The sequence below is a fragment of the Cricetulus griseus genome, assembly GCF_003668045.3.
Source record: "Cricetulus griseus strain 17A/GY chromosome 1 unlocalized genomic scaffold, alternate assembly CriGri-PICRH-1.0 chr1_1, whole genome shotgun sequence".
NCBI lineage: Eukaryota > Metazoa > Chordata > Mammalia > Rodentia > Cricetidae > Cricetulus > Cricetulus griseus.
The window spans coordinates 102,883,785-102,909,110 of record NW_023276807.1 but is presented as its reverse complement, the minus strand read 5'-3'; the positions used below and the strand labels follow the sequence as shown (position 1 = coordinate 102,909,110).

Sequence of the window (25,326 nt, the reverse complement as noted above, 5' to 3'; positions counted from 1 at the left end):
ATGTTACAGGAACAAAACAAAAGGTATGACTCATGAGTCAGCAGAAAAACAGGAGATAATGAAGACTCCCATCAGAATTCATAACCTCTGGTGACACTTGTCTGGCATCAATGGCCCCACTTTCAGAAGCACCTATACATTCCAAGCGAACCCATACCCAAGTTGTAAGGGTACATCTATCTGTACCTTTTGATGGCCGTGGATTTGAAGGGTTTGTGGCATGGCAGCTCACACAGCTGTGGAGAGGGCATCGAAAGCCTCGGCTCTCAAACACAGTGAGAGGGTACTTTTTTACACAAGCTTCGTGGTAAAACTTTCCACACTGAGTTACCACACAGCGCTTCACCTCCATCTTGCTTTCTTTACACACAAAGCATGAATGAATCCCTAGCAAGTGGTTAAAGAAAGGGATGAGAGAAAAAATGCAGAGAACAAGAGTTAAATTCCAGTTCTGAGCAACTAAAACTAAGCAACTTTTCTGGAGCAGACTGTATTGCTGACTAGTCTAAGTCTTCTTCAGAAAAAAAAAGGCCAGTCATCCGAGCTTGCTGTCATCTAATCTCTAACTTCACCTGAAATACAGGAAAGTCTTTCTTCTTCTTGGCCTACTCCCCAGTCCAGCAAAGATTTGCTATGGCTATAGAAAACTGACATCTGAAGTGTGCTATTGCTGTTGGGCTATCTGGGTAGCCTAACTCTTCTCAGGCCTAGGTGGTAGGTAGTAGGGAGCAGGGACCACTGTGCAGCCAGTCTTCTTCCCACTGCGATCCTAGACTCTAAGATGAATCCTGAGGCACTACAATGGTGGTAGAGCAAAAGCACTAGGCCCTCAGTTAAGTTCTTGCTGTCGAAAATGAAGCTAAGGATGACATCTAGCCTTTGTAATGAACTGAGCATTCTATAAATAGGAAGGACTGTTTGGAAATGCAAATCTCCATAACTGCCACCTATAAAGCAAGGTTTAAACTAGCCCCACAGGAAGGGTTTGGAAAAGCACACAGCCTTTTATTCCCTCACTTCATCAGTCACTGTATCCTGAACTACTTGCCTGTGATACTGTCATTCAAGCAGTAAGGCCCACAGTACAGTGGAAGAACTTAGAAGCATACAACCTTTGAGCCAGTATGTGTGGGACTTGTTCTCTGCCAAATGTCTCATATACAACTTAAGGAAGCACAGAAAAAAAGGGACAAGCAACACCAACTTCCACACACAATCCCTCAGTTTCAGAAGTTGGAACTTACCTGAGGCACATTCAGTGCAGGTGAATCTTCCTTCTGGTCTTCGGGAAAGTCCAAGGCAGGCTAGATGGAATGCTCCACAACAGGGGCCCTCACACAACAAGAGGCTGCCTGTCTTCTCACACAACTGTGGAGAACAGAGGGTGGCATGAACCTACATCTAGTCAGAGCCCTTTCAGTACTCTCCTCACCATATGGGGCATTTGACGCCATCTCTGGCACACAAATGAACATAACCACCTGTACACAGTCAAATGCCTAGTGGGATTAGAGTCTGCAGCTAGGTCAAGTTACACAAAGATGGCAGTGCCTCAGCAAGGGCTAAGGAAACAAAAGATCAAAACCATGAGGGATACATTCAGAGTGTTTTAGATCAAACATGTCCAAAAAAAAAAAAAAAAAAAAAAAAAAAAAAAAACCTAAAAACCCAAAATCCATGGCATATTTTCACCATAAGCCAGTCACCTTCCACAGATGGCAGCAATGGAGCTCACTATCAGCCATTTTGCAACTATGGATAACAAATCAGCAGTCTCACATGGATACTGTCACGGACTGTACCTCACAATGTCGCAGGGACTAAGGCACAGAAAGGTGAGTAGCTTTCTAAAGATCACCAATCCAATATCCAGCACAGGTAGGACACTGACCTGGGCAATATCATTGTAGGGATATGGGTCTAGTTACACCATCCCGGCCCATGACTGATCTACCCAGTGAATTAAGTAAGCAGCAAGGGCACCACATTACCCTAGCACCTTACCTCTTAGAGCACACATTCCTAAATACTACTTCAAACTGCCACATGTACACTTGTGCTGTACATGAAACACATCCCACTTGAGAATGAATGTTAACTTAGTCAACTTAATACCAGAATTCTGCTGATGGTCTAACCCTTCCAACGATATATCTGTGAGTGGTAATGGGGCAAAGAAGAACTCTGAAGGAAGAGAAGATGCTGGAAACTCACTCTGCTCTTCTGAACTTCAGGTGAAGCCCTCATCAACACATCAGACACCACCTAGCCCTCACCTGACACACGTACTCCTTTTTGGCAGCTACTCCTCTTTCAGACTTTTTAGATGAGACGGATGCTTCGGTCTGTGTTTCATCTGCACTTTCATATGGAGACTCTGAGGGCTCATCTCCTGGGCTGTCTGAGACCTGGAGATGAAGGAGGTGGACGACAGTTCACTAGCCACAGAAAACAGGTGGCCACATCCTTTGGATGAGGCCCACTTCCTGCCCTATTGTCCAGTGATGTGGTGTAGATACACACTATCACTGGATTGGAAGTAATAAAACTTGTAAAAGCTACTTATCAAACTCAGAAGTGGACCTTATTCTACTTAATATTTAATATACATATGTACACAAGACATATTCATTTAAATAAAGCAACTTATGAAAATCCAATTATCTCTGCTAAGTAAACTAAGATGAGCTCTGGGGTCAATTCTCTTGTGTTTTCTTATCCAATGTGTTCAGACCCAAATACCACATGAATTAAAAAACAAAACAAAACAACCCAAAACTCCCAACAAAGTGAAGTCATAAAAAAATACTTCACAGAAGCTGTTTCTCTTCCAGAAGCATGTTGCTCCCCTGGAACTGATTCAAGAGTCAGGAGAGTCACTGACTTGCATTGTAGCCTGAGTGCCTTGTCTATCCTTTCACTGCAAACTGGTCACAGCTCATCTGCTCCGCCCCACAGAAAGGCAAGAAACAATTTCTACCTGCTTTGTTAATAATGGACATGGAGAAAGACTTGGGAGAAATGTGGTATGTGTGCAGATGAAAGCACCTATTTCACTGGCTTCCCTCCATTGAACAGAGATTAGTATCCAGCTACAACCTCACCCTTGCCACATAGAGCATCCTGTCCTCTCATGGCAAATACTAGCAACAAACGTTTAAATGGGTAAAACAGAAAACCCTTTCATCTATCAAATTCTGTGCTTAGGATGGGGGGTGGGGGGCTAACTGATCTTAGTGGTGAAAATTGAATTTTGGAGATAAAACAAGGCAAAAAAGAAGTATTAACTACGTTGTTTCTTGTTTACCTCAATAATCACAAGGAATTATGTTAGAGATTTATTTGCCAATTAACACAAAGCTAGATATTGTAATTAGGCCACATTAAAAACAAAAACAAGCCGGGCAATCGGCAGTGGCACACGCCTTTAACCTCAGCATTCACATGAAAAGCAGGCAGATCCTCTGAGTTTGAGGCCAGCCTGCTCTAAAGAGCAAGTTCCATAATAGCCAGGGCTACACAAGAGAAACTCTGTTGAAAAACACCCCCCCCCCAAAAAAAACCACCAAAGAAACAAAAAAACCCAAACAAACAAAAAAAGCCTCACCAGGGACTCTGACCTAGATTCTGCAGGCTTACTGATGAGCTTTTACCAGATTTATCTCATTGAAATTATTGGGAGCAATGACAGAAAAAACAGGCATTTTTCTGACTTGAACTCAATGTTAATGTGGAGTAACTTAACAAGGACTCCTGTGGTCCACTGGAACAAGGGACAGGCTTTGTGTTATCCCCTGTTTACGAGTCTCACGAGACAAATTTAGCAACAAGAATGTAATGGGGGGGGTCTTTCAACTCAATTTTCTCACCTTGTGCAGGAAGATGAAAATACCATGAAGAACACTAGATTAGTGTCATATCACCAGGAGGTTGACTAGTTGGAACTACAGGGCCCATTGCCAATCCCTCTCCCTCCCACTTGTTTAACATCGACATCCAGAAAGAGGTAACTTGAAATGCTCTGAGCTCAAACTACAAATTTTATACGTCCATCAAATATGGGGATCATAGGTAGGTATCTGAGCAGTTCTGAGACTGGAGTGAGTACTAGGGAAGCCCAGGACCTTAGGAATCAGTAGCCACATCGCTTGCCCTGGCTCAGAGAGCAGCTCCCATAGCCACACAAGGCTGACCCATCTGACTGATGGAGTAACTGAGACCCAAAGGATGTTAGGCACAGCACCCATGAAAGAGAGCCCATGTTCCATTCACCAACCCACTTCTTCCCTTAGTGTGGAGGAAACAAATTTAAAAACTATAAAGAGAAAGGAATGGAAAGAAAGACAGAAAACACAAACCAGTCCTGGGTCAGAGGAAGGAACAGCACCTTTTATTTAAGATTTACAGAAAGTTAGCACGTTTCCACTTGGAGATATTTCCTAAATTAACAAAGTCTGTTGAGGAAATAAACACTGAATACATATTTTGAATGGAAATATAAATGTTAACGACACACATAAGGCTCGTTTTCCTGATTGGGTCTGTTATCCACATACAGAATATAGACCTTACAATATCACAGTCCATGACAGATTGTAGAAGGTCCACCTTCACCCACCACATCCTCCCCCACAAATGGACAAAACCCCTACCCAATCAAGAGGGTCCCTTAGCTTTCTGTTCAGCAAACCACCTGCAAGTAGAGCCAAGTGTGCGCCTCACTCCAGCTGCAGGCTCCACCTTCACGTGTACCAGGTGACAGCTTACTTGGAGATGCCATTTTGTGGAAGTAACATATCACCTGTATGGTCTCAACACAGTCCCAGATCTCAGTCTACGACCTCTATGATCTATTCCAAATCCAACAGGATGTATTTGAAAAAAGAAAAATGAAGTGACTGATGGGACACAGACTGTCAAGAATTTTCCTGTGGCTTCCTGTGTCCACCAAGGTCATGCTTGTGGCACTGATTTCCAAGCAGCTTAGTTACTGACTTTCCAAAGTTTTCTTGAGTCTGAAAGTACTTTCTCCACTCTGCTCAGTATGTGATAGTACTGAGCTGCCTACCTGCCTTAGACATACATTCCTTCACGGACAGGAAATGTAGTCTCCTTCATCTATTACAGGGACTTTCAAGATGGCATTACCAAACATCATGTGACCCAGTAGACATCTTTCAACCCACTGCCAGGAGCTAAGTGGCCATCAGGAAAGCTCAGTGAATGCAACTGGGGCTTATCCCACTGTGGCCACAAAGTAGAACCTGCCCTTCTGTGGGCTGATACACACTGAATTTTTAATTTTTTGACAAAACAATTCCCTTCACAAGTTGAATACTACATCATTTTAAAATACAATTACAGACCTTGAACAATAAATATTTCTATAACCAACATATTTTTCATGTTTGTTATGCTTTCATAAAGGAAGAAGCGTAGAAGTGCGTTCACAGACGTTTAGATTTACAAATGGTAAGAATCCTGTGCTCAGTAGATATAATGGTCTAAAATTAAAAGACTGATCTAAAGCAGGGCTTCCAGTTAACATCACAGTGAAGTATTAAGAGTGAATTAAGACAATTTTAAATTAAGTCAACCATTCTAAAATCCTAGAATCCAAAATAATTTTTACTAAAGTTTATACAGACCAGAATTCTAGCTGCTCCTAATTTAAAGCCAGGTATGAGTTACTGAGAACATGAATGAGGAAAAACCCAAAAATCAAAAAAAATCTTTAGTCCACAGAATGTCATTGTGCTTCATATTTATCTAATCTACGCCAGCTTCTATATTGTTAGCCTAAAAAGAGGACAGCAAAGATTAAGTAAGAGCTGTGGCCAGTCAGCCACACAGCTACTTCTCTCATAAAGGCTTGTCCTTACCCAAGGTTTAGTGGTCTCTAAATGTTCTACTGACTCAACCATTTTTAGGCTGTGCAGGGGCCTGGTCCAGCCAGCTGCAGCAACAGACTATGTGTCCTCACCTGGAAGGCTTGAGAACAAGAACCATCAGCCTACCTGCTTTCTTATGTGACTGGCAATGTCCCTGTACCAAGACTAGGACTCCACCTGATCCCAGTTCTTTTTAAAAAGCAGAATACCCCTGGAATGCTAGCAAGTTCAAAATACTGCCAGAGTTATATGTTAAAAGCGAACAACTACATGGGCTAGAAAAAAATTATAAATGTGGATGTACACACAGAACTCTGACAAAATGTCAGGTTGCTGGATGGACAGACCCTTGCTAGTTAAGCTGCAGAGAGCATGTCCCTTACCCTTCCTGTACAAGAAAAAGTGCAAACATACTTTTCTGTGTGCTAAGGATGACCATTTTCTATCACTAGTGAAAAAAAATCCTAATATTCTAACCATAAAAACAGTACCTAAAAGGAACAAAGTCAATTTCAATTACCAAAAATGCTAAGATATACAGGAATTGATGTTTCTTAAAACAAAAGTAAAACCCAAAAAGCTTTCTAAGTCATTATCAGTAAGAGGCAATAAAAGCTCTGAAAGCAAGTTAGGAAAGCCCTTCTACTTTTCTCTAGCAAATGACAATTTGGATTTTTATCCCCTCAAAGATAAACAGCAGTCCTTGGTAGTTAATTTTTTAAAAACTGGGATAATGGATATACTGACACTAAAATAAGGTGCTGCACATTTAGCAAGCCAAAGGACCCTTGGGGTCCCTAACAGAAGTCCACCTAGACAGCAGGGTTCAAGGTAGATAAGCAACATATATGCTTGAATGTGTGTAAGACATATGGTACCCTAGAATCAGTGACAGAGAAAGAAAGCAAACTTACTAAGTGAATGACCCTACAGTTCACCTACAATTTGAGCCATGACTTCATGGGGCATCTCAGGCCCACATAAAGCAACTGAGGCCAACAAAGAACCACTCACTCGGGGTTCCTCATTCTGCTCAAGTGGGCTGAGTGAACTAGGAGCTTATATAGAATACACACCAATGCTGAAGGATAGACAGAACAAAATTCAGTTCTGGCCCTCACTCCAGGCTAAGAGACCCTTTTTCTCAGGAGCACTTTTTGTTTTAATTTTACATAAAAACAGGCATCCATTTTTGTTTGAGAAATGAGATGTTTACTTATGTTTTTATTTCCTTTTTTATATGACATTTCTGTATTTCTGTTACAGACCCTAAATGGGTGTCAGTAACTTATTTCATCTAGCCAGCCCAGAGGCTCCAGACACAACCATGGATGAGTGTATGGAGTCAAAGACATGTTGCCAGGTGAGATTTTGTTGTTTTTTTCTTACTTTTCTTGTGACATGTTCTATCATCAATGAATAGGCCCTGTCCCTCATCTGCCTTCCAGCACCAGAGAACCCTGTTTTAAGTTTTCTGGTGCTTTTGCACAAACTATCTCAACAAATCCCAGAATTAGATACACTCTGGCTGAGGAACCAACTTAAGACGCCCTCCACCCCATGCCAGAGGCAGGTTGTTCTACCTCTTCAAAGGCAATGGTGGGTGGAATGGATGCCCTCATGCATGGAGCAGGGACCCCTTCCTCTTATATCCTACAATATTTTACTTCCTTGTCATGCTTAAGATTTCTTATGGTTTTCAAGACATCCTCTTAGAAATATTGGCTGTTTTGTGTTGGGAAACACAGATATAAATAGATATGAACACTAAAGAAAGTTTTGAGCTACAACTACACTTAAAGGCATCGTGACCAAAGGACAACATTCACTTTTCATCTGAGGAAAAGCTGCCAGGGAGGCATAAGTCCATCTGGAGCAGAGGGGCTGATTGAGGAGCACCTGAAGGACCTGGGCTGCTGGGCACAGGCCTCTATCCAGCATGTGTACTCCCTGGTGTGCTGCTCTGTGCAACAGACAACTTACACTGTCAGAACAGCTACAATCCAAACCTTTGTACATTCACCCAAGTCTTCACCTCTTTCAAATCAGAGTTTTATACAGAAAGCTACTTCCCCTTGCCAGGCAAACATAGTATACAAACAATGGTTTGAAGGAAGCCAAATAGGATCAAATGGTAATAATTCTCTGTACGGCAGAAGCAAAATTCAACAGTGGGCAGTTCAAAAGACCTAAGGCTAGAGAGGTAGCATTGCTTTTTTGACATTTTTATACAAAATGAAGGAATTCCATGTTAAATTTGTAGCATAACAAATTACATAATTTTGTATTCTTAGCAAACAAGCTATTGCTTCTTGATAGACTCTTAAGAGCCATTTCTTTCCTACTCAACTCCTTTAGGAGAGATCAGCCAAGAGCTGACATGAACTCTGCTTATTTACTGTAAGACTACTGCTGGTCTCTGGGGCAAGATAATCCTACACAGAGGACTATCACTCTGCACTCACTGCAGAATGCAGAGCAAGGACCCTGCTCCTACCCCTGCCCCCAGTGGGCTATGTCTTCCCCAGCTGAAGAATCATCCATGATCCCCACCCTTGTTCCCCTGATATTCTCTGAACTCAGCAGGTACTAACTGTGCCACACGGCGGACATCACCATTAGTTCCGAAGCCCCACTCTCCTATCACAGAACAAAATGCTTGTCCTCTGGTGATTCCTGCTGTATCTGCATATACATACTAGCTGCTACCTGGGCAACCACTCAAAATTCATCATGCTCTAATTTCAAATGAAATCCCTTCATTTCTGCCCAAGACCTTTCAGTATAGTGGCTTTACTTTTGAGAAATCACTTCTTGAACCAGGGCCATTTCTACACCATCATATTTCTTCACACTTTTTAATTTTGTGATTTATATTTTAATATTTTTTTAAATTTACCTGAGATCTTTCAAGTCCTTTAAGAACAGTACAACTTAGAATGCTCACATTAGGTATTCTCTGAGGTCATGTCTCTCATTACATTTGAGCAGAGCCAGCTGAGTGACCTACTAGACCAAACCTCACAGTCTAATACCCTACTATGTCACACAAACAGAGCTAGGGTTCTGCTACTCCTGGATTTATTTTATCCACACATGCATGATGCAGTCAAGAGGATCATTTTTCATGCCAAAGAAAAATTTATACTTTTGGATAAAAAATGGAATGGTGGTGATTTTATTATTTTTATTGTAATAACCATTACTGTCACAATAGTGAACCACTGAGTGAATCCTTGCAAGGTGCCAGGCACTCTATGTATTTTACATGCGTTACATTACTTAATGGTTTGGAACAAAAGTATTTCTCAGAAACTTTCATCACAGGTCCAACACTGAGGTGTCTGTGTGAAACGGCCTGGGCACCACTCACACACCCCGTGCACAGCACAAGCTCTGCTTCTTGAGCTGAGGGCAAGTGGAGCCTTTCCTCCCATGCAAACATGCGGGCACCTGGGTATGCCCCAGATGGGCATCCAGGACCACAACATTTAAAACATGATGCTGATGTTCTACAAAAGCAACTGATGATGTGATTGTTGTAAATAATCTGATTATGGTGTCTTCTAGATATCAGTGACTGGATCAATAGCTGAATGGTTCACAATGATACTGTAAATGGCATTTTTCCCTAAAAATCTACTGTGTCTAGTATCATAGTAAAACTGTTGAGTAAAAAAGGACAGAATCAAAACTCCTCCTGCCTTTTATGTGGGAAACTGGTTTAATATCTACAATACTGAATACATTTCATTGGCAATGAAAATAGTTGACAAAGGACCCCTTAATGTGTCCTGCTTGTTCTGTCTTATTGATGGTGAACAGATGCTGACATTTTTCCATAAAAATTCAGTAAGTTATGAATTAGAGGAAAAAATGAGCATTAACAGGATAATCTCTTCAATATGGTGCCACTGTCACAGCTCTGGGACAGCCTCATTGGAGGGCCTCTTCCTCAACTTGAACTTCAAACTGATCTTTAGAATATGAATGTGTTTCTATTATGAGATGAATGTGATTGATTAAATGGCCTTGATTGGGTATCTTACCTTGGTCTTAAAATTTGTTATCTGTTTTCTTCATTGTATGTGTTTATTAATACCAGTAAAAACAGATTATCACACATCTTCCATAAAATGATTGTGATAGAAATGTCACTTAGTGTATACGATGATGCACCACCTGCAGCAGACATCTTGGGGTATTACATCATTCTAAGTGCAGTACAGGGCGGCTGAATTCAAGTCCAACTTGACTGATGTGGGCTCCCATAAAAGCTGTTACCAGTGAAGGCGAAAAAAATAAGAATTTGCTCTACTAAGGGAACAAAAAATGAAGTTACAAAACACTTAAATCACATAAATTCCTTCACAGGCCTTTGTCATGCAAGTGTGCAATTTTAATCTCTTCATTGGGGTAATGTAATACCATGTAATTAATAATTATTCTAATTTATCATATACATTTTTCAAGAACTTAAACTGCAACATGACCTAAAAGGTCTTATAATACTAACCCTACATAATCCCCTTTCTTTCAATCAAGTGTGTGAAGGGAGGAAAATATAAACATGCAAAAACGTGTGTCCCAAAGTGAAGAGGTGGTCTGATCCCAAACAGTAATTTTCACCTCAGAACCAGACACAGTCTCCACAGCCTTTCATAACACTAATGCTTTTTTTCACGTGCTAACAGGCACTCAGCCCTGTATATCTGTAAGCATTCACTGTGGGGGCCAGGAATGCTGATACATACTAGATAAATCTACTTTTTTACCTAAAGTTTTTAAATTAACATTGCAACTCTATGAAATAAGCTATAAAGAATATTCACATAAGCCACACAAGTAGTCTAACAGAGAAGGCCTAGAAATTAAAATTATTTTATATAAGGAGCATACATAATTCATATTGTGAGATTTATGTTATCACCTTCAAAATGTAAGAAGGGATTTGAATTCAATGCACTGCCTGTATAATATAAACATACTTATATCAACTATCAACTTCTGATGTTGCAACTAAGTCTTGTTACAAAATACTTCAGCTTAGTCTTTCCAAGTTCATACTGAGCCAGAGATGGCACCAGCTGCTGTTCTCTGTTCCACCCTCACTGTCTTCACCTTCAACACCCACTACTGATAATCAAGAATGATAGACACAAGTTCAGTAATTTAATATTTTTCTCTCTCTCATTTCTGACAATAGTATAGTATCAACTGGATAACTAGACCAAACTATGAAGCAAGAAAAACTTGTTTAAAATTTTTATAAGGTAGAACACTTGCCTAGATTCACAAATCCCTAGGTTCCAACCCCAGCACTTAAAAAAAAAAATCATAAATGAAAATTCCAACTTAAAATGCCTAAATGAAAGGATTTCTAGAACAGAAACCTTCCATTTTTAATATGATTATCTGGAACTTTAGACCATCTTTAGTATTCTAGACTGCTAATCTAAATGTGGATAAGAGAGGAAAATGGAAAATAATTTGTATAAAACTAGCCTTTTTGTTTTAGTAACATTTTAGATAAAAGCTCAGCAACAAATTGAATATACACATTTATATAAAATGCTTAGTTTTCTACACATAACAACTATCATCAATCCCCAGTCCCATGAATATGAGCACTTGAGATTATGTCTGAGCTGGTCTGTGACTGAGATCCTACTAAAGAAACAGTTTAGATTTACACCACACTTTCAGGTTCAGAGCAGTGAGCAACAGAGTTCTCAAAGGTGTTCCACTGGCCACCCAGGTCTCTGACCATCATGCAATGGAAAGCCCAGCCCTCCACTAATGGGAAGAAACAGCAAAGACACATCCAGCCCTACGAGGGACCATAGAAGAGGCCTGGCCAGAAGTGCTGCCTATGATCCAAAAGGAGAAAGGGGCCTGTCTCGTTCCTACCTCACTATCCTGTTCCATGAAGACCAAGGTTATCAACTCCTTACAAATATTGTGAAAATAAATCTCCAGTTTACAATGAAAAAAAAAAAACAACCCAAAAACAAATAAACATAATTACAGAGATCAAAATAACAAGAAATTAAAAATGGAAAGTAAGATCCATAAAGGTAGTAGAATCAAACTAAAACTATCTGTACAAAAACACAAAACAAAACAAAATAAAAACAAACATTCCTGCATTTGTGGCTGCTCCTTATTTTGTCAATGGCAGTCTTTAGATTTGGTAACACCATCTACATGCTACACTACAGTGTTGACAGCAGCAGCCTGCTATCATACCACCTACTTCTCAACTATCATACATTTTGCAAGTCCAGAAAACACAGGAATCTTAGTATAGTGACAGTTCTAATTTGCCTCCACACTCACATCTAGACATGCCAGAACAAAGGACCAGAGACACGCAACGCATGAAGACCAAGAAACCTTTGGCTTCCCCACAGGCTTGTGAGCCCCTCCATTCCACCAGTGTGAGTGCACTGTGGTCAGTGTCAGTGTGGCCAACAGTGTCAGTGTGGCCAACATAGTATGTCCTGGTAGAGCCAGTGTGAATTTCCTTTCATGTGAGAAAGCAAGAGTGAGGTTTACAGAACACACCATTTTAAAACAGATTGCAACAACGATTACTCTGCAACAAGACTGAAGTATGTATGTATACTTGCACATTCACCATGTGCATGTATGTATTTATACTCAAAGTACTCAAACTAAAATAGTGCACTATTTTTTCAATTTTGTGAATTTAGATGGCTAAGAACACCTGAAACTCACCTATACCTATGGAGAACACCAACATAATTCTTTTAAAATAGGATTTTCATTGACAATGCAACTTGAGTAACTAATGAATGGTCTTCACATGAATGCCATGGTATCACTATCATCATTATTTTACCTCATTCTCAGTTAAGGATGCAGAAGGAGATGAACTTTTGCTAAACCCAAGTGCTGAAGACGCTGTTGCAGAAGCCCGATTTCGCTTCTTCAGTGGTTTGCAAGCATCAGACAGATTTTTCGTTGCTGTAAAATAAATTTATTTTATAAAGTTTAAAATCTTAAACCTCCCACACCTCCTTACTCCTTTAAATAATCCCTCAAATAAGTGAAGTCATAAAGATGAATCTTCTGGTGTCCTTCCTTAGTTGTCAGTAAGGGCATAACTTATCATAAAAAATTCAACAACAACAACAACAAAAAAAAAAAAAGCAGACAAACTATACAATGAATCCTGTATCTCACAGCCTACCTCCCAAAACCAACAAGCCAGGGCCAATGCAGCTTCATCCACACCTAGATCCATGACACCCTACAGAATTATCTGACACAAATGCCATATATAATTTCATGCATAAAAAAGCCTAGCATATACCTCTAAAATAAAAATTTAAATATAGTACCACTTTCATATTTAAAAATAGCAATCCTATGTCCAAATTTCCAATCATCCACAAATGCTTGTTTAAAAAATAGCTGATTTTTAAAAACCTGACATCTTGTGCGACACAAAGAAAAAACAGTCTTTCCAACCGTATCTTTCCACCACAAAGTTGGAGATGGAGAGCTCCTGTGCTAATCTATCAAAAGTCTCAACAGAATAATCTACAAACAAGTCAAAGGGTCTCATTTTTCCTTTTTACTGATTGGCTCTTTTTTTCATAGAAAATTCTTTGAGCCAATTTCTTTATCATATGAAATAGAAACAACTAGTCATAACTTTTACTCTTGGTTGATAAGTAGGAACCATCAACAGCCTAAATTAGAGTGCAAGAATTTATGGTAACAACTCATCCCATAAAGTAACAAATCTGAGTATTTCTGGTTTAAATTTCTCTTCTAATAAATTTCAAATTGAAACATGAAGTCATGTGAAAATCAGTAGAAAAGTGACTGCAATATGACTGAGTATGACAATTTGCACATTAAATAAGTTATTTTTCAATTCCACAAGATTTTCTTTCCTATTTGTTTTTGATACCAGCTGGATCTCTTGTTTCCCAGCCCTGTTCTCATTTATCCCTATCCCTCTTAGGTCACCACACTAGAGGCTCCCCAAGACCAGGACCAGGCTGCTCTGCTCACCCGCCCAGGCACCCAGAAGAGCCAGGAAGGAAGGACCCTGACCATATTACCTGCCTGGCTCTTGAGTGAGGAGGCTGCCTCAATGGCCTTGTAAGAGCTTGTTCTGGCCGTCTTGTCGTTGATTGTCTCTCTCTGTTATGGGGGGGGGAGGGGGGTTCAGACAAAGAGAGAAAACAAAGAAAAAAATTTCCTAGTATGAATTAATACAGGTTGCTGAAAATTTACACAATAGAAAATTCTTCCTTTGAAAATGTGTTCCTCACACTCAGTTGCCCAAACTGACTTTTTTAATATTATGAGCTTAATTATTTTTTTTACCTCCTGCTCTAGAAGCTGTAAGAAGGTAGAGTGGGCAGGGCTGTGCCAATACCAGCCTTAGTTCTACGAAGGTACCTTACATAATTTATATTTCATCTGCTACCCAAACTTCCCACTGAATCCAAAGCAGGGTAAAAATTAAAAGGAAAAAAAGGAAATCTAGTTTGTATTCAAGAGGGCCAATCAAACTGAAGTCTTCCCTTCTATGTCAGTTCCAGCATTACTAGTGTGTAACTAATACTACTACTACACTGGGAATTTCCAAATTTGAGACAAATTCCATATTTACCTCACAGAGATCAACAATAAAACACTTTCCACAAGTACAGATTGGGGGAAGAGTTTTAAAAAGGTTAGCCAGTGGCCTGTCTGCTAACTGGGAGACTGGCAGGAGAATCACAAGCTCAAAGCTTGTCTGGGCTAATGAGTGAGTTCAAGACCAAGCTAGGCAGTTTAGTGAGCTCCTACTTGGAAATGGAAAAGCAGAACTGAGGAGATAGCACTTGCTGATTTTCCAGGTGACCCAAGTTAGGGTCTCAGCACCCTTGTCTGGCCACTCACAAACATCTGAACTTGGCTCCAAGGGATTACACACACTTTTCTGGCCTCCATGGAATACAATCACACACACGCACAGACACACACAGACACACACAGACGACACACAGACAGACACACACACACAGAGACACACACACACACACACACACACACACACGAGAGAGAGAGAGAGAGAGAGAGAGAGAGAGAGAGAGAGAGAGAAAGAGAGAGAGAATAAAAATAATTAAAATTATTCAAAATAAAAAGGGGACAGGTAGTTGTAGAACATTTGAATTCCCAGTACTAACAAAAAGAAGAGGAGGAAGAGGAGGAGGAGGAGGAAGAAGAGGAGGAGGAGCAGGAGGAGGAGGAGGAGGAGGAGAAGAAGAAGAGCAGACAGACAGACAGACAGACTGACTGACTGACTGACTTCTGGGCTTGGTGGTTAGATCTCTGTTATGTCTGGAATGCATAGTGAGACCCCGTCTCAAAAAATAAGGGTTTAAAAGGTGAAAGATTTATATGCTCTGAAAAGAAACTAGGAAAATGCAGTACATTCACACAATGGAGTACTACTCAGTGGTAAAAAATGATGACCTCATGAAATTTTCAGGCAAATGGATGGAACTAGAAAAAACCATCCTGAGGTAACACAGACTCAGAAAGACAAAACATGGTATGTATTCACTCATAAGTGGATTTTAGATGTAAAGCACAGGATAACCAGGCTTAAAGTCCAGCGCTCCAGAGAAGCTAGGTAACAAAGAGAACCCCTAAGAGGGACACATGGATCACCCTGGGAAGAGAAAATAGATCATATATATACAGGGCAAACTGGGGGTGGAGGGAGGAGTAGTAACAGCGGGGAAGGAGATGGCCTAGGCGGGGAGGGATGCAGTGGATGAACAATGAAAAAGGTATCTTAATAGAGAGAGCCACTATGGGCTTAGGGAGAAACCTGGTGCTAGGGTAACTCCCAAGAATCCACAGGAGGACCCCCAATTAAGACTCCAAGCAATAGTAGAGAGGATTCCTGAACTGGCCTACCCCTATAATCAGATAGATGAATATCCCAACTATCATCATAGAGCCCTCATCCTATAATTGATGGAACCAGATGCCCAAGAACCAGATCAAGCTCTGGGAATCCAGGCAAAGAGAGGGAGAAGGGAATATATCAGCAAGGGAGGTCAAGATCATAATGGAGAAATCTACAGAGACAGCTGAACCAAGCTTGTGGAAACTCATGGACTCTATAAACCTAACTGTGGAGACTCCAGGGGATTAAATTAGGCCCTCCATATATGGAAGACAGTTATGAAGCTTGAACTATCAGATGGGCCCATGCTAGTAGAACCACGATACAAACCTGGTATACCAGCTAACTTGTTGGAGCCTATTCTGAATGGTAGAATGCCATGCTCAGTATTAATTGCATGGGACAAAGGCTGGGCCCTGCCACAACCTATTGTGCCAGACTATGTTGATTCTCATGAGAGCCCTTACTGGTAAGGAGTAGACTGGGGGGTGAGCTAGGGGGAGGGGAGGGAGGATGGAAGAAGGGGGTAGGAGGGAGAACTGTGGTTGGAATGTAAAATGAAATCAAAAAATTAAAAATGGATAAAAAAATAAGGGCTTTTTTCTGTTTTTTCCAGACAGGGTCTCTCTGTGGCTTTGGAGGCTGTCCTGGAATTAGCTCTTGTAGACCAGGCTGGTCTCGAACTCACAGAGATCCACCTGCCTCTGCCTCCCGAGTGCTGGGATTAAAGGTGTGTGCCACCAACGCCCGGCTAATAAGGGCTTAATATCATGAATATTTTATGCTGAGATTTTGAAAACTGTAATTTAGTCCAGGTGTGATGGCACATGCCTTTAATCCTAGAAGTCAGAAAACCAAAACAGGTGGATCCCTGTGAGTTTTGAGGTCAGTTGGGTATACACAGAAAGCTCTAGGCCAGACAAAGCTACATTGTGAGACTGTCTCAAGCAAATAAATAATAACCCCCCCAAAAAAAGCCAAAGCCCCCAGCAAGGTATGGTGGCACAAGCCTATAATCCCAGCACTCATGAGGGCAGAGAAAGAAGGAATAGAAATTAAATAGCCAGCCTAGGTTACAGGGTAGATAAAAGACCACTGAGAGTAGTCACAAGAATTCTATTTAGCTATTAGAATGCTGCTGGCTCAAATGCATTCAATGCATATGAGGGATTGTATGCAATATGACCTTAGATTTATAAAAACCAGACCAGAGAGACAACACTACTTTTTGAGACAGGGTCTTACTATGTAGACCAGGCTGGCCTGGAACTAGAGATCTATCTGCCTCTGCCTTCCAAGTGCTGGGATGAAGGGAAAATACCACTAGTTTTAAAATGTGCTACTTTCCAATCTGTTTTATAAATTTAAATAATTATGCCTAGCTATTTAATATGAATTATGGTGTTTCAAATGTTCTGACCACATATATCTAAAGGGCTTCTCTAAGGATGAGCTTCTTGGTACCTTCAAACTCTAGTAACTCATAGCAACACTTCACCACTATAAATGAATCCAAATAACAACTTTATGCATCAGGATAATGGTACAGAACCTGTCAATTTCACACTAGAAATAGAACCTTAAAGATAAATAATATAGGTAGATAGACAAAAATTAGGTAAAGATAATTTAGTTACACTTCAGCAATATGTAAGATTTTTCTATTCTTCAAAATTAGAAGAAAAAAAGAAAGATAATAAAGGCAACTTAGGAGCTGGAGAGATGGCTCAGAGGTTAAGAGCACTGGCTGCTCTTCCAGAGGTCCTGAGTTCAACTCCCAGCAACCACATGGTAGCTCACAACCATCTATAATAAGATCTGGTGCCCTCTTCTGGCCTGCAGGCATACATGCAGGCAGAACATTGTATAAAAAATAAAATCTTAAATAAGATAAAGGCAATTTAAGTCAGTGAAAGATCAAGCTTTATTCAAATCATGAACATATAACTGCTGTCAGAACTCCTGCTAAATATGAATTCAAATATACAGTTCAAAGCCTAATTAAACTCAAGTTTGCCAAGTTAACTAGATATCCCAGACAGTTGAAACAAATAGTGCTAAAAGGTTCACTCTCTCCATGTGTAAGCTTCATATGACAGACAGAGTAATCCACAGTTGCTCTGTACACATAGCTCTTGCTCAATCTCACTTCCCTTCAGGTATCAGTCAAGTTGTCCTAACAGATACTGGGAATACTGAGACTCAAGGCCCTGGGCTGGCTTTTCATTCATACTATAGTTTCAGTTTTGCCTTAATGAAGCCCACACTGGATTCCCAGTAAGTAAACAAGATCATGAATTACTAACAAAGTGAGTAAATCATATAATCCATTTTCAGTATCTATTACAGATTCTTTAACTTCCTATTACAGTACAAAGTATCTTTAATGGGGTCTTCATGTACCTCATTTACACACTGAATAAATAATCATCCTATAGACAAAACGTACTGGCAATGAAACTAAAGGTCAGGCTCATGCTACTTGAGCAATTTAGCACTGAGCTATGCCCCCTTCAACCTAAGAGTAGCTTTTAACACACAAAACCAAAATGTCATACATTATTCAAAGCATCTGGATGCTGTTCCCTTGAATAGACTAGTACCAATAGTTCTATGCTAATGTTCCTAATTGTTAATGAGCATGTCCTTTCTTCAGTGGCTTTTCAATGTAGTAAAGGGCAAGCCTTATTTATCAATACCACTTTGGCAGGAGTCCAGAAGACCACACTGCCTATATCTTGGCTGAGTCTCAAGAACTCTATAGCATATGTTCATACAGGCCAGGTAAGCCCAGAACATTACCTTCCGAAGACTGTGCTTATCTGTCCTAAGTCTTTTCCTGGGTGCATCTTCAACATCGATGTCTTCTGGAGGGTCATCTGTCCTCTTTGTGTGGTTTCTTTTTTTCCCATTTATATTACCTTAGAATGAAGAATGAGAATTGGGATAAATGTGTAGGAAAAAGAGTCTCCAACCTGCTCTGGCATTCATCAGGCAAACAGTGACAGGTATTCAGCAACCAGGCTCATGTCCAAGGCCTATGTTTTACAGATCAAATCTCTTTGCAAAAAAAGAACTAGGGCTGGGCGTTGGTGGCGCACGCCTTTAATCCCAGCACTCGGGAGGCAGAGGCAGGTGGATCTCTGTAAGTTCGAGACCAGCCTGGTCTTCAAGAGCTAGTTCCAGGATAGCCTCCAAAGCCACAGAGAAACCCTGTCTCGAAAAACCAAAAAAAACAAAAACAAAAACAAAAAACCTAGGGACCCAAAAATATTTTGCCTAATTATTATCTTGGTATTGTACTTTTAATATACCATAGCATTACATTTAAATATAACCCAGTTGTAGGCTGTTTTCTTGTCCCGACCGCCTGCTCTTAAACAGCCAACAGACTTTTATTAATTACAAATGCTTGGTAGATAGCTCAGGCTTATTACTAACTAGCTCTTACAATGTAAATTAACCAATTTCCATTAATCTATGTATTGCCAGGTGGCTTATGGCTTTACTTGTCCTCCAGCATGTCTTAATCTCTGTCTCTCCTGGTGACTCCTGACTCCATTCTTTTCCTCCCAGCATTCTCAGTTTGGCTGTTCCACCTATACTTCCTGCTTAGCTACTGGCCAATCAGCATTTTATTAACCAATGAAAGTAATACATATTCACAGTGTACAGAAGGATTATTCCACAGAACTCAGTCTTTTTTTTTTTTTTAAATCCTTTACAGTTAGACTTGGTAATCCCAGAACACAAGAAGGCTTAGCATAAGAGGGTTTGAGTTCAGCACCAGCCTTGCCTACACAGCAAGACTCAGGGTGGGGAAAACGAACCGTTTATTTACTAATATGTAAAGACAAGTAGAATTGAAGTCAACTTTTAGAAAACTACAACTTAGAGGCTGGAAATATGTTTCAGTGGTTTAGAGTACTTGTTCTTACAGTGGACTTGCCTTTGATTCCTAGAATCTACATAATGGCTAACAATCATCTGTAATTCCAACACTTTCTTCCAGCCTCTGTATACATATACATACATGTAGGCAAAATACTCAAACATATAAAATAAAACACAGCAGCCAGCAGCCTAGTCTACAGAGTGAGTGCCAGGACAGGCTCCAAAGCTACACAGAGAAACCCTGAAACCCTTTCTCAAAAAACAAAACAAAAAACAAAACAAAAAAGCCAGGTGGCAGTGGCACATGCCTTTAATCCCAGCCCTTGGGAGGCAGAGGCAGGCGGATCTCTGTGAGTTCGAGGCCAGTCTTGCTGTGTGAATGAATATATGTCATTATGATTGGTTTAACAAACAAGCTGACTGGCCAATAGCTGAACAGTATAAAGTTAGGCAGGAAAGCCAAACTGAGAATGCTGGGATGGGGGCAAGCAGAGTCAGAGGAATCGCCAGCCAGACACACAAAATGGGATAGATATAAAAGCCATGAACCTTGGGGCAGCACACAGATTAATAGAAATGGGTTAAATTGTAATAGCTATTTAGTAACAAGCCTGAACTATTGGCCAAGTATTTATAATTTATATTAAGTCTGAAAGTCAGGTATTTGGGAAGCAGGTAGTTGGGACAGGAAAACTTCCAACTACACAGCCTGGTCTACATGGCAAGTTCTAGGACAGCCAAGGTTATAACAGAGAAACACTGTCTCAAAAAAATGTGTTCACTTAAATAGTAAGAGAGGTGGGGAGAGGGGGAGGGGAGTTTGAGACAGGGTTTCTCTGTGTAGCTTTGGAGGCTGTCTGGAACTTGCTCTTGTAGACCAGGCTGGTCTCAAACTCACAGAGATCCTCCTGCCTCTGCCTCCTGAGTGCTGGGATTAAAGGCATGAGCCACTACTGCACTGCTTAGTATTTTTTTTAAGACGCAAAATTATAACTGCATCTGAAAGTTAAGTGATTCCTGTTATATGTTTCACAGTGCCTTATTTTAGGTGTCTGGAAATATCACCAATCTATAATAAAGTATCCAAATATCTCTGACCAAGAAAGATACGATGGAAGGCAAAAAGAACCACTTTGAATATGCCAATGTTTATTTTGAATACAAATTCTTTATTTTCATTTGCATAACTATTAGGGTCCTAGTTATCAAACTTCCTTTTGTGAATATGTGTATGGTACGAGAATAGAACTCAGGAATTAAATTATATCCCCAGCCATCTTTTTACTTTTTATTTTGAGAAAAAGTCTCATTGCACTGGCTAGACATCCCTTGAATCATCCTGCCTCAGCCTCCTGAGTAACTGGAACTACAAGCATATGCCACCAGACTTCATTATTTACACCACTTCTTAAGAACTATCATTCTCAAACTCACTATCTTTTGGGACAAAACACACCAGCACAGACATGTCCAGAAAGCCTCAGGAGGAGGCCCAAGTGCCATGCCTTGGGTGCAAAAAACAACTGCACAGGGCTACTCCTTAGGTCTGGGACTCAAATTACTATTGAAGGAATCAAGTAATCACAGTTAACTCTAGGCTAGCATGAACAAAGCCTAGCAAGATCTTTACTAGGCTTTAATCCTGATCACATTGCTATAGACTAGTCACAAAGGCTGGGTAGAAAGAGGTCTATCTGCAGAATTTGAAGACAGCAGAAGCTAGCTCACTCAGCCACTACTGGAGTCATGAATACCATGTGGCACACCTAATCAGACACCTCAGTTGGTTTGCACTCACAACCCTAAATGCTGAGTCCCAGGTACTGACCAGCAAGTTTTCCACTGTCAGGTGATTGTCTTTCCCATAAACACCCAGAACATTGCCTACTTTATCTGGGATGAGACACAGCCCTTCCTAAAGAAATCTGAGTTCCCTAACACGAAGTCAGCAGAATAGCTGACAATGGGAGATTATTCATCTTTATGTTCAGCACCAAGGTGACTTAGAAGTCACAGTTCGAGGATATTTAGGCATAGCACTTACCTGACAAATAATATGGGGGAAACCATCATTATGTATCTATTATGTACAACCCCAAATACACTTATTGTTCAGGGTAAGCTAACTCTGGCTTCAGAAGTGCCAGCTACTGAAAAGTATACAAGCCACTGAAAAGAATTATCACTCAAGATTTAGTATACTAACACACCATGGGGTTAATTTACATTTAAATGAAGTTCACAAACTCTAAAAATCTTTGCTATTTTTAATTACAGCACCTAAACAAGCACTGAACATGTTGAACAAAATTCAAAACCAATATAATAAACAGATATGGAACTCTAGCAGTGTGAATGAGCATAGCCCCCACAAGCTCACATATTTGAATGTGAATGACTGGTTCCCAGTAGGTAGAAAGTTTGGTACTGATTAGGAGGTGTGGCCTTGTTGGAGGAGGTGTGTTACTGGTGATAGGCTTTGAGGTTTCAAAAACCCACACCATTCCCAGTTAGCCCTCTCTGCCTCATACTTGTAGATCAAGATGCAATTCTCAAGCACCATGTCTACCTGACTTCTGTCATTCTTCTTTCTATGAAGATCAAGGAATCACCCTCTGAAATTATAAGCCCCTAATAAACTTTCTTCTGTAAGTTGCCTTGGTCATAGCAGTAGCAAAGTAACTCAGATACCTACCAAGCCCTACATCAAGATGAGTATCTCCAGGAGGTGATATTGGATATAGGCTACTAATGTATGTACTGTCACAATCTATACCTAAGGCAGCTATTCTAGGATACCTTGGCTTTTATGTCTAGCATCTCCAAAACTCAATAGTGAAACACATTACACTTTATTTTGACATTAACAGGAATTCTTTTTGCTACTTGTGTGTCTAAGTGCTGATGCATAATAACCTGACATTTTCTTCAGATCTTCCTCATCTTGCCATAGCTTAAACTGATATTTCATATAGTATATTTTTTTAAAGTTTTAAACCAAAGGGCTAGAAATGAGACACCTAAGTGAAAGTCAACCAGTAATCTCATTTGCAAGTTCTCCAGCCAATAGGCCAAGAACTAACTGCTCTACACTGGGCCGGGCCCATGCCACTAAGCCCAGAGTGCTAGAATCAGCCACCTTTTGTTCTTCCTTCTCTCCTTTATACTACCCCTTCAAGTACTACAGCCAGAATTCCCTACTCTGGGTAAACAATAAAGTAAGGATCCTGCAGAGCATCAAGAAGAACTGCACTGGAGATAAGGGAGAAAATGACAATGACATGCATTAACGTGATCATGCACACTGTTCATGAGAACACACTCTATACATCATATCCAAGCAGAAGACCTATGTAATAGATGTATGTTTACCAGAGTCTTCTTCAGACTGGGCAGAGGTCATTAGGGAAAACTTTGTATTATATCGTGCTTTCTGCTTTTCATTGAGCATATTCCACTGGGATCCAAGTAATTCTTCAATCTCCTCTCCTGAGACATCTGGATGTTCAGCTACAACCTATGAACACAGAAGGGAGGGCAATAAGAACTCTACACTCACAAAATTCATTGTGATTTACAGAAACTCAAACACACAGTCCTTTAGAATTGAGTATGAAGCATTTTTATTTCTGTAGTATAGAATTGTGTCCAGAAAATTTGGTTCAAACAAAAATAGCATATAACAATTCAGTGATTCACCAAAAATTTCTTAGTGAAAATAACAATGACAAATGATGAGTAGAAAACACGTACTTTTTTTTTTTTTTTTTTGATTTTTCAAGACAGGGTTTCTCTGATTTGCTTTGGCGCCTGTCCCGGAACTTGCTCTGGAGACCAGGCTGGCCTCGAACTCACAGAGATCCACCTGCCTCTGCTTCCTGAGTGCTGGGATTAAAGGTGTGTGCCACCAACACCTGGCAAACACGTATTTTTTTAAAAAAAAAAAATCACAATTTCTTAGGCATCCTTGAAAAATTAGTAGTCCAGCAAGCTGCACAAAAATTCTCCTCTGAACATGAAATGAAGTCTTGGCTTGTCATTCTCACCGACTATAGTAGCCACCCTATCTTTCAATACAAGTCATGGATCAGAAATACAGACGACAGTTAACAAGCGAGCCCCAATTTTTGTCTAAGCTAAGCCAGCACAAAGACAACTGGTCTACAAAGGCAACAGATTCTCCACTTACTGAATATCAGTATCCTTGGAATATGGTAAGGATGTCCCCTCCCAACCTACTAGCAAGGAATCTGCATTTTCACAAGTCTTTTATGTGGGTATGGCACACAGTAGTCACTGAGCAGTAACTCGAAGTTTTAACTGCAGATGGCAATAACCCCAGGAGTTAAAGCCAACAGTGTTTAGATCCTGCCTAAAACCAAGTTAATGGTGGCGCATGCCTTTAATCCCAGCACTCAGGAAGCAGAGGCAGGCGAATCTCTGTGACTTTGAAGCCAGCCTGGTCTACGGAGTGAGTTCAGGGACAGGTTCCAAAGCAATACAGAGAAACCCTGTCTGGAAAAAACAAAAAAGAAGAAAAAAAAAAACTCCCCATGAGTTTCTAACATGCAGCTGAATTCGAGGTAGGGATATAGAAAAGATACAAGAATACACACTAAGCTCTGCAACCCACTTTGACTCATCACTTATTTCAACACAGTTCATGAGCTTTTGTATTTGTCAGAGGTTGAAGTCAGGAACTGAATTCAATCACCAGACTCCAAGTAAAGATGGAAGGAGAGAACCAACACCATATAGTTGTCCTCTGACCACCATAGATAAACCAAAGCATGAGGACCCACCAGGACATACACACGAGTTCGAACACGAACGAACACACATACACACACACACACTTTTTTTTTAAACAAAATGACAAAACAATTGAAAAAAGGGGTAGAGAAAGTCCAAGAGTTAAAAAAAATTTAATAAGCCACTAGCAAAAGAGGGTCCAGATGCATTGGATCCCCTGGAGCTAGAGCTACAAATAGTGGTGAGCCACTTGACACATGGGTGGTAGAACTCTAACCCTCTAACCCTCTGCAAGAATAGTATGGGCTCTTAACCACTAATCCACCCCTCCAGCTCCAATAAATTTTCTAATACTAACTAAACCTTCTATCATCAAGGAAAGAGCTACTGGTTCCTTTTTTATCTTTTTCTTTCTTTTTCTTTTTTTTTTTTTTTTTGGAAGGGTGGGTGTTCTCCCTATGCAGCCCCAGGCTAACCTCAAACTCAATCCTCCTGCCTCAGTTTCCAAACAGTGCTGAGATTATAGCTATGTTTCTTCATGCCTAGCATGGCTTACTAATTCTTTTTCAAGACACTAGTCCATCATTTTCTCTGAGAAAACTGTGTAGGAAAAAAAATAAGATGTCCCATGATTTACTCATAACCATTCAGTTATCCAACTCCTCAAATTCCTCATAATCCATGAGCCATGCTGCCTACCACAAAACAGGAGCTAATTAAACACTCATGGATAATATTTGGGTACGAGATACTATTTGTTTTCCCTTTGGTTTCTCAAGACAGGGTTTCTCTGGCTGTTGTGAAACTTATTTTGTAGACTAGGCTGACCTCGAACTCAGAGAT

The 25,326-nt window shown here is 40.3% G+C and overlaps 1 protein-coding gene across 5 annotated transcripts in view; it reads right to left on the bottom strand.

The window, feature by feature from the left end:
* Nsd2 (nuclear receptor binding SET domain protein 2) overlaps positions 1-25,326 on the bottom strand; it is a 77,886-nt gene that overhangs the window by 18,589 nt on the left and 33,971 nt on the right. For 4 of the 5 annotated variants that reach the window (XM_027387188.2, XM_027387191.2, XM_027387189.2 and 1 more), the window contains 7 exons: positions 23,104-23,248; positions 18,640-18,758; positions 13,991-14,072; positions 12,757-12,881; positions 2,277-2,408; positions 1,245-1,368; positions 187-387 (listed from right to left, as the gene is read on the bottom strand). In XM_027387188.2, coding sequence (XP_027242989.1) covers positions 187-387; positions 1,245-1,368; positions 2,277-2,408; positions 12,757-12,881; positions 13,991-14,072; positions 18,640-18,758; positions 23,104-23,248 — 928 coding nt within the window. Of the gene's footprint in view, positions 1-186; positions 388-1,244; positions 1,369-2,276; positions 2,409-4,368; positions 10,169-12,756; positions 12,882-13,990; positions 14,073-18,639; positions 18,759-23,103; positions 23,249-25,326 lie in introns of those variants that run through there. The other variant, XM_027387193.2, reaches the window with a different exon arrangement.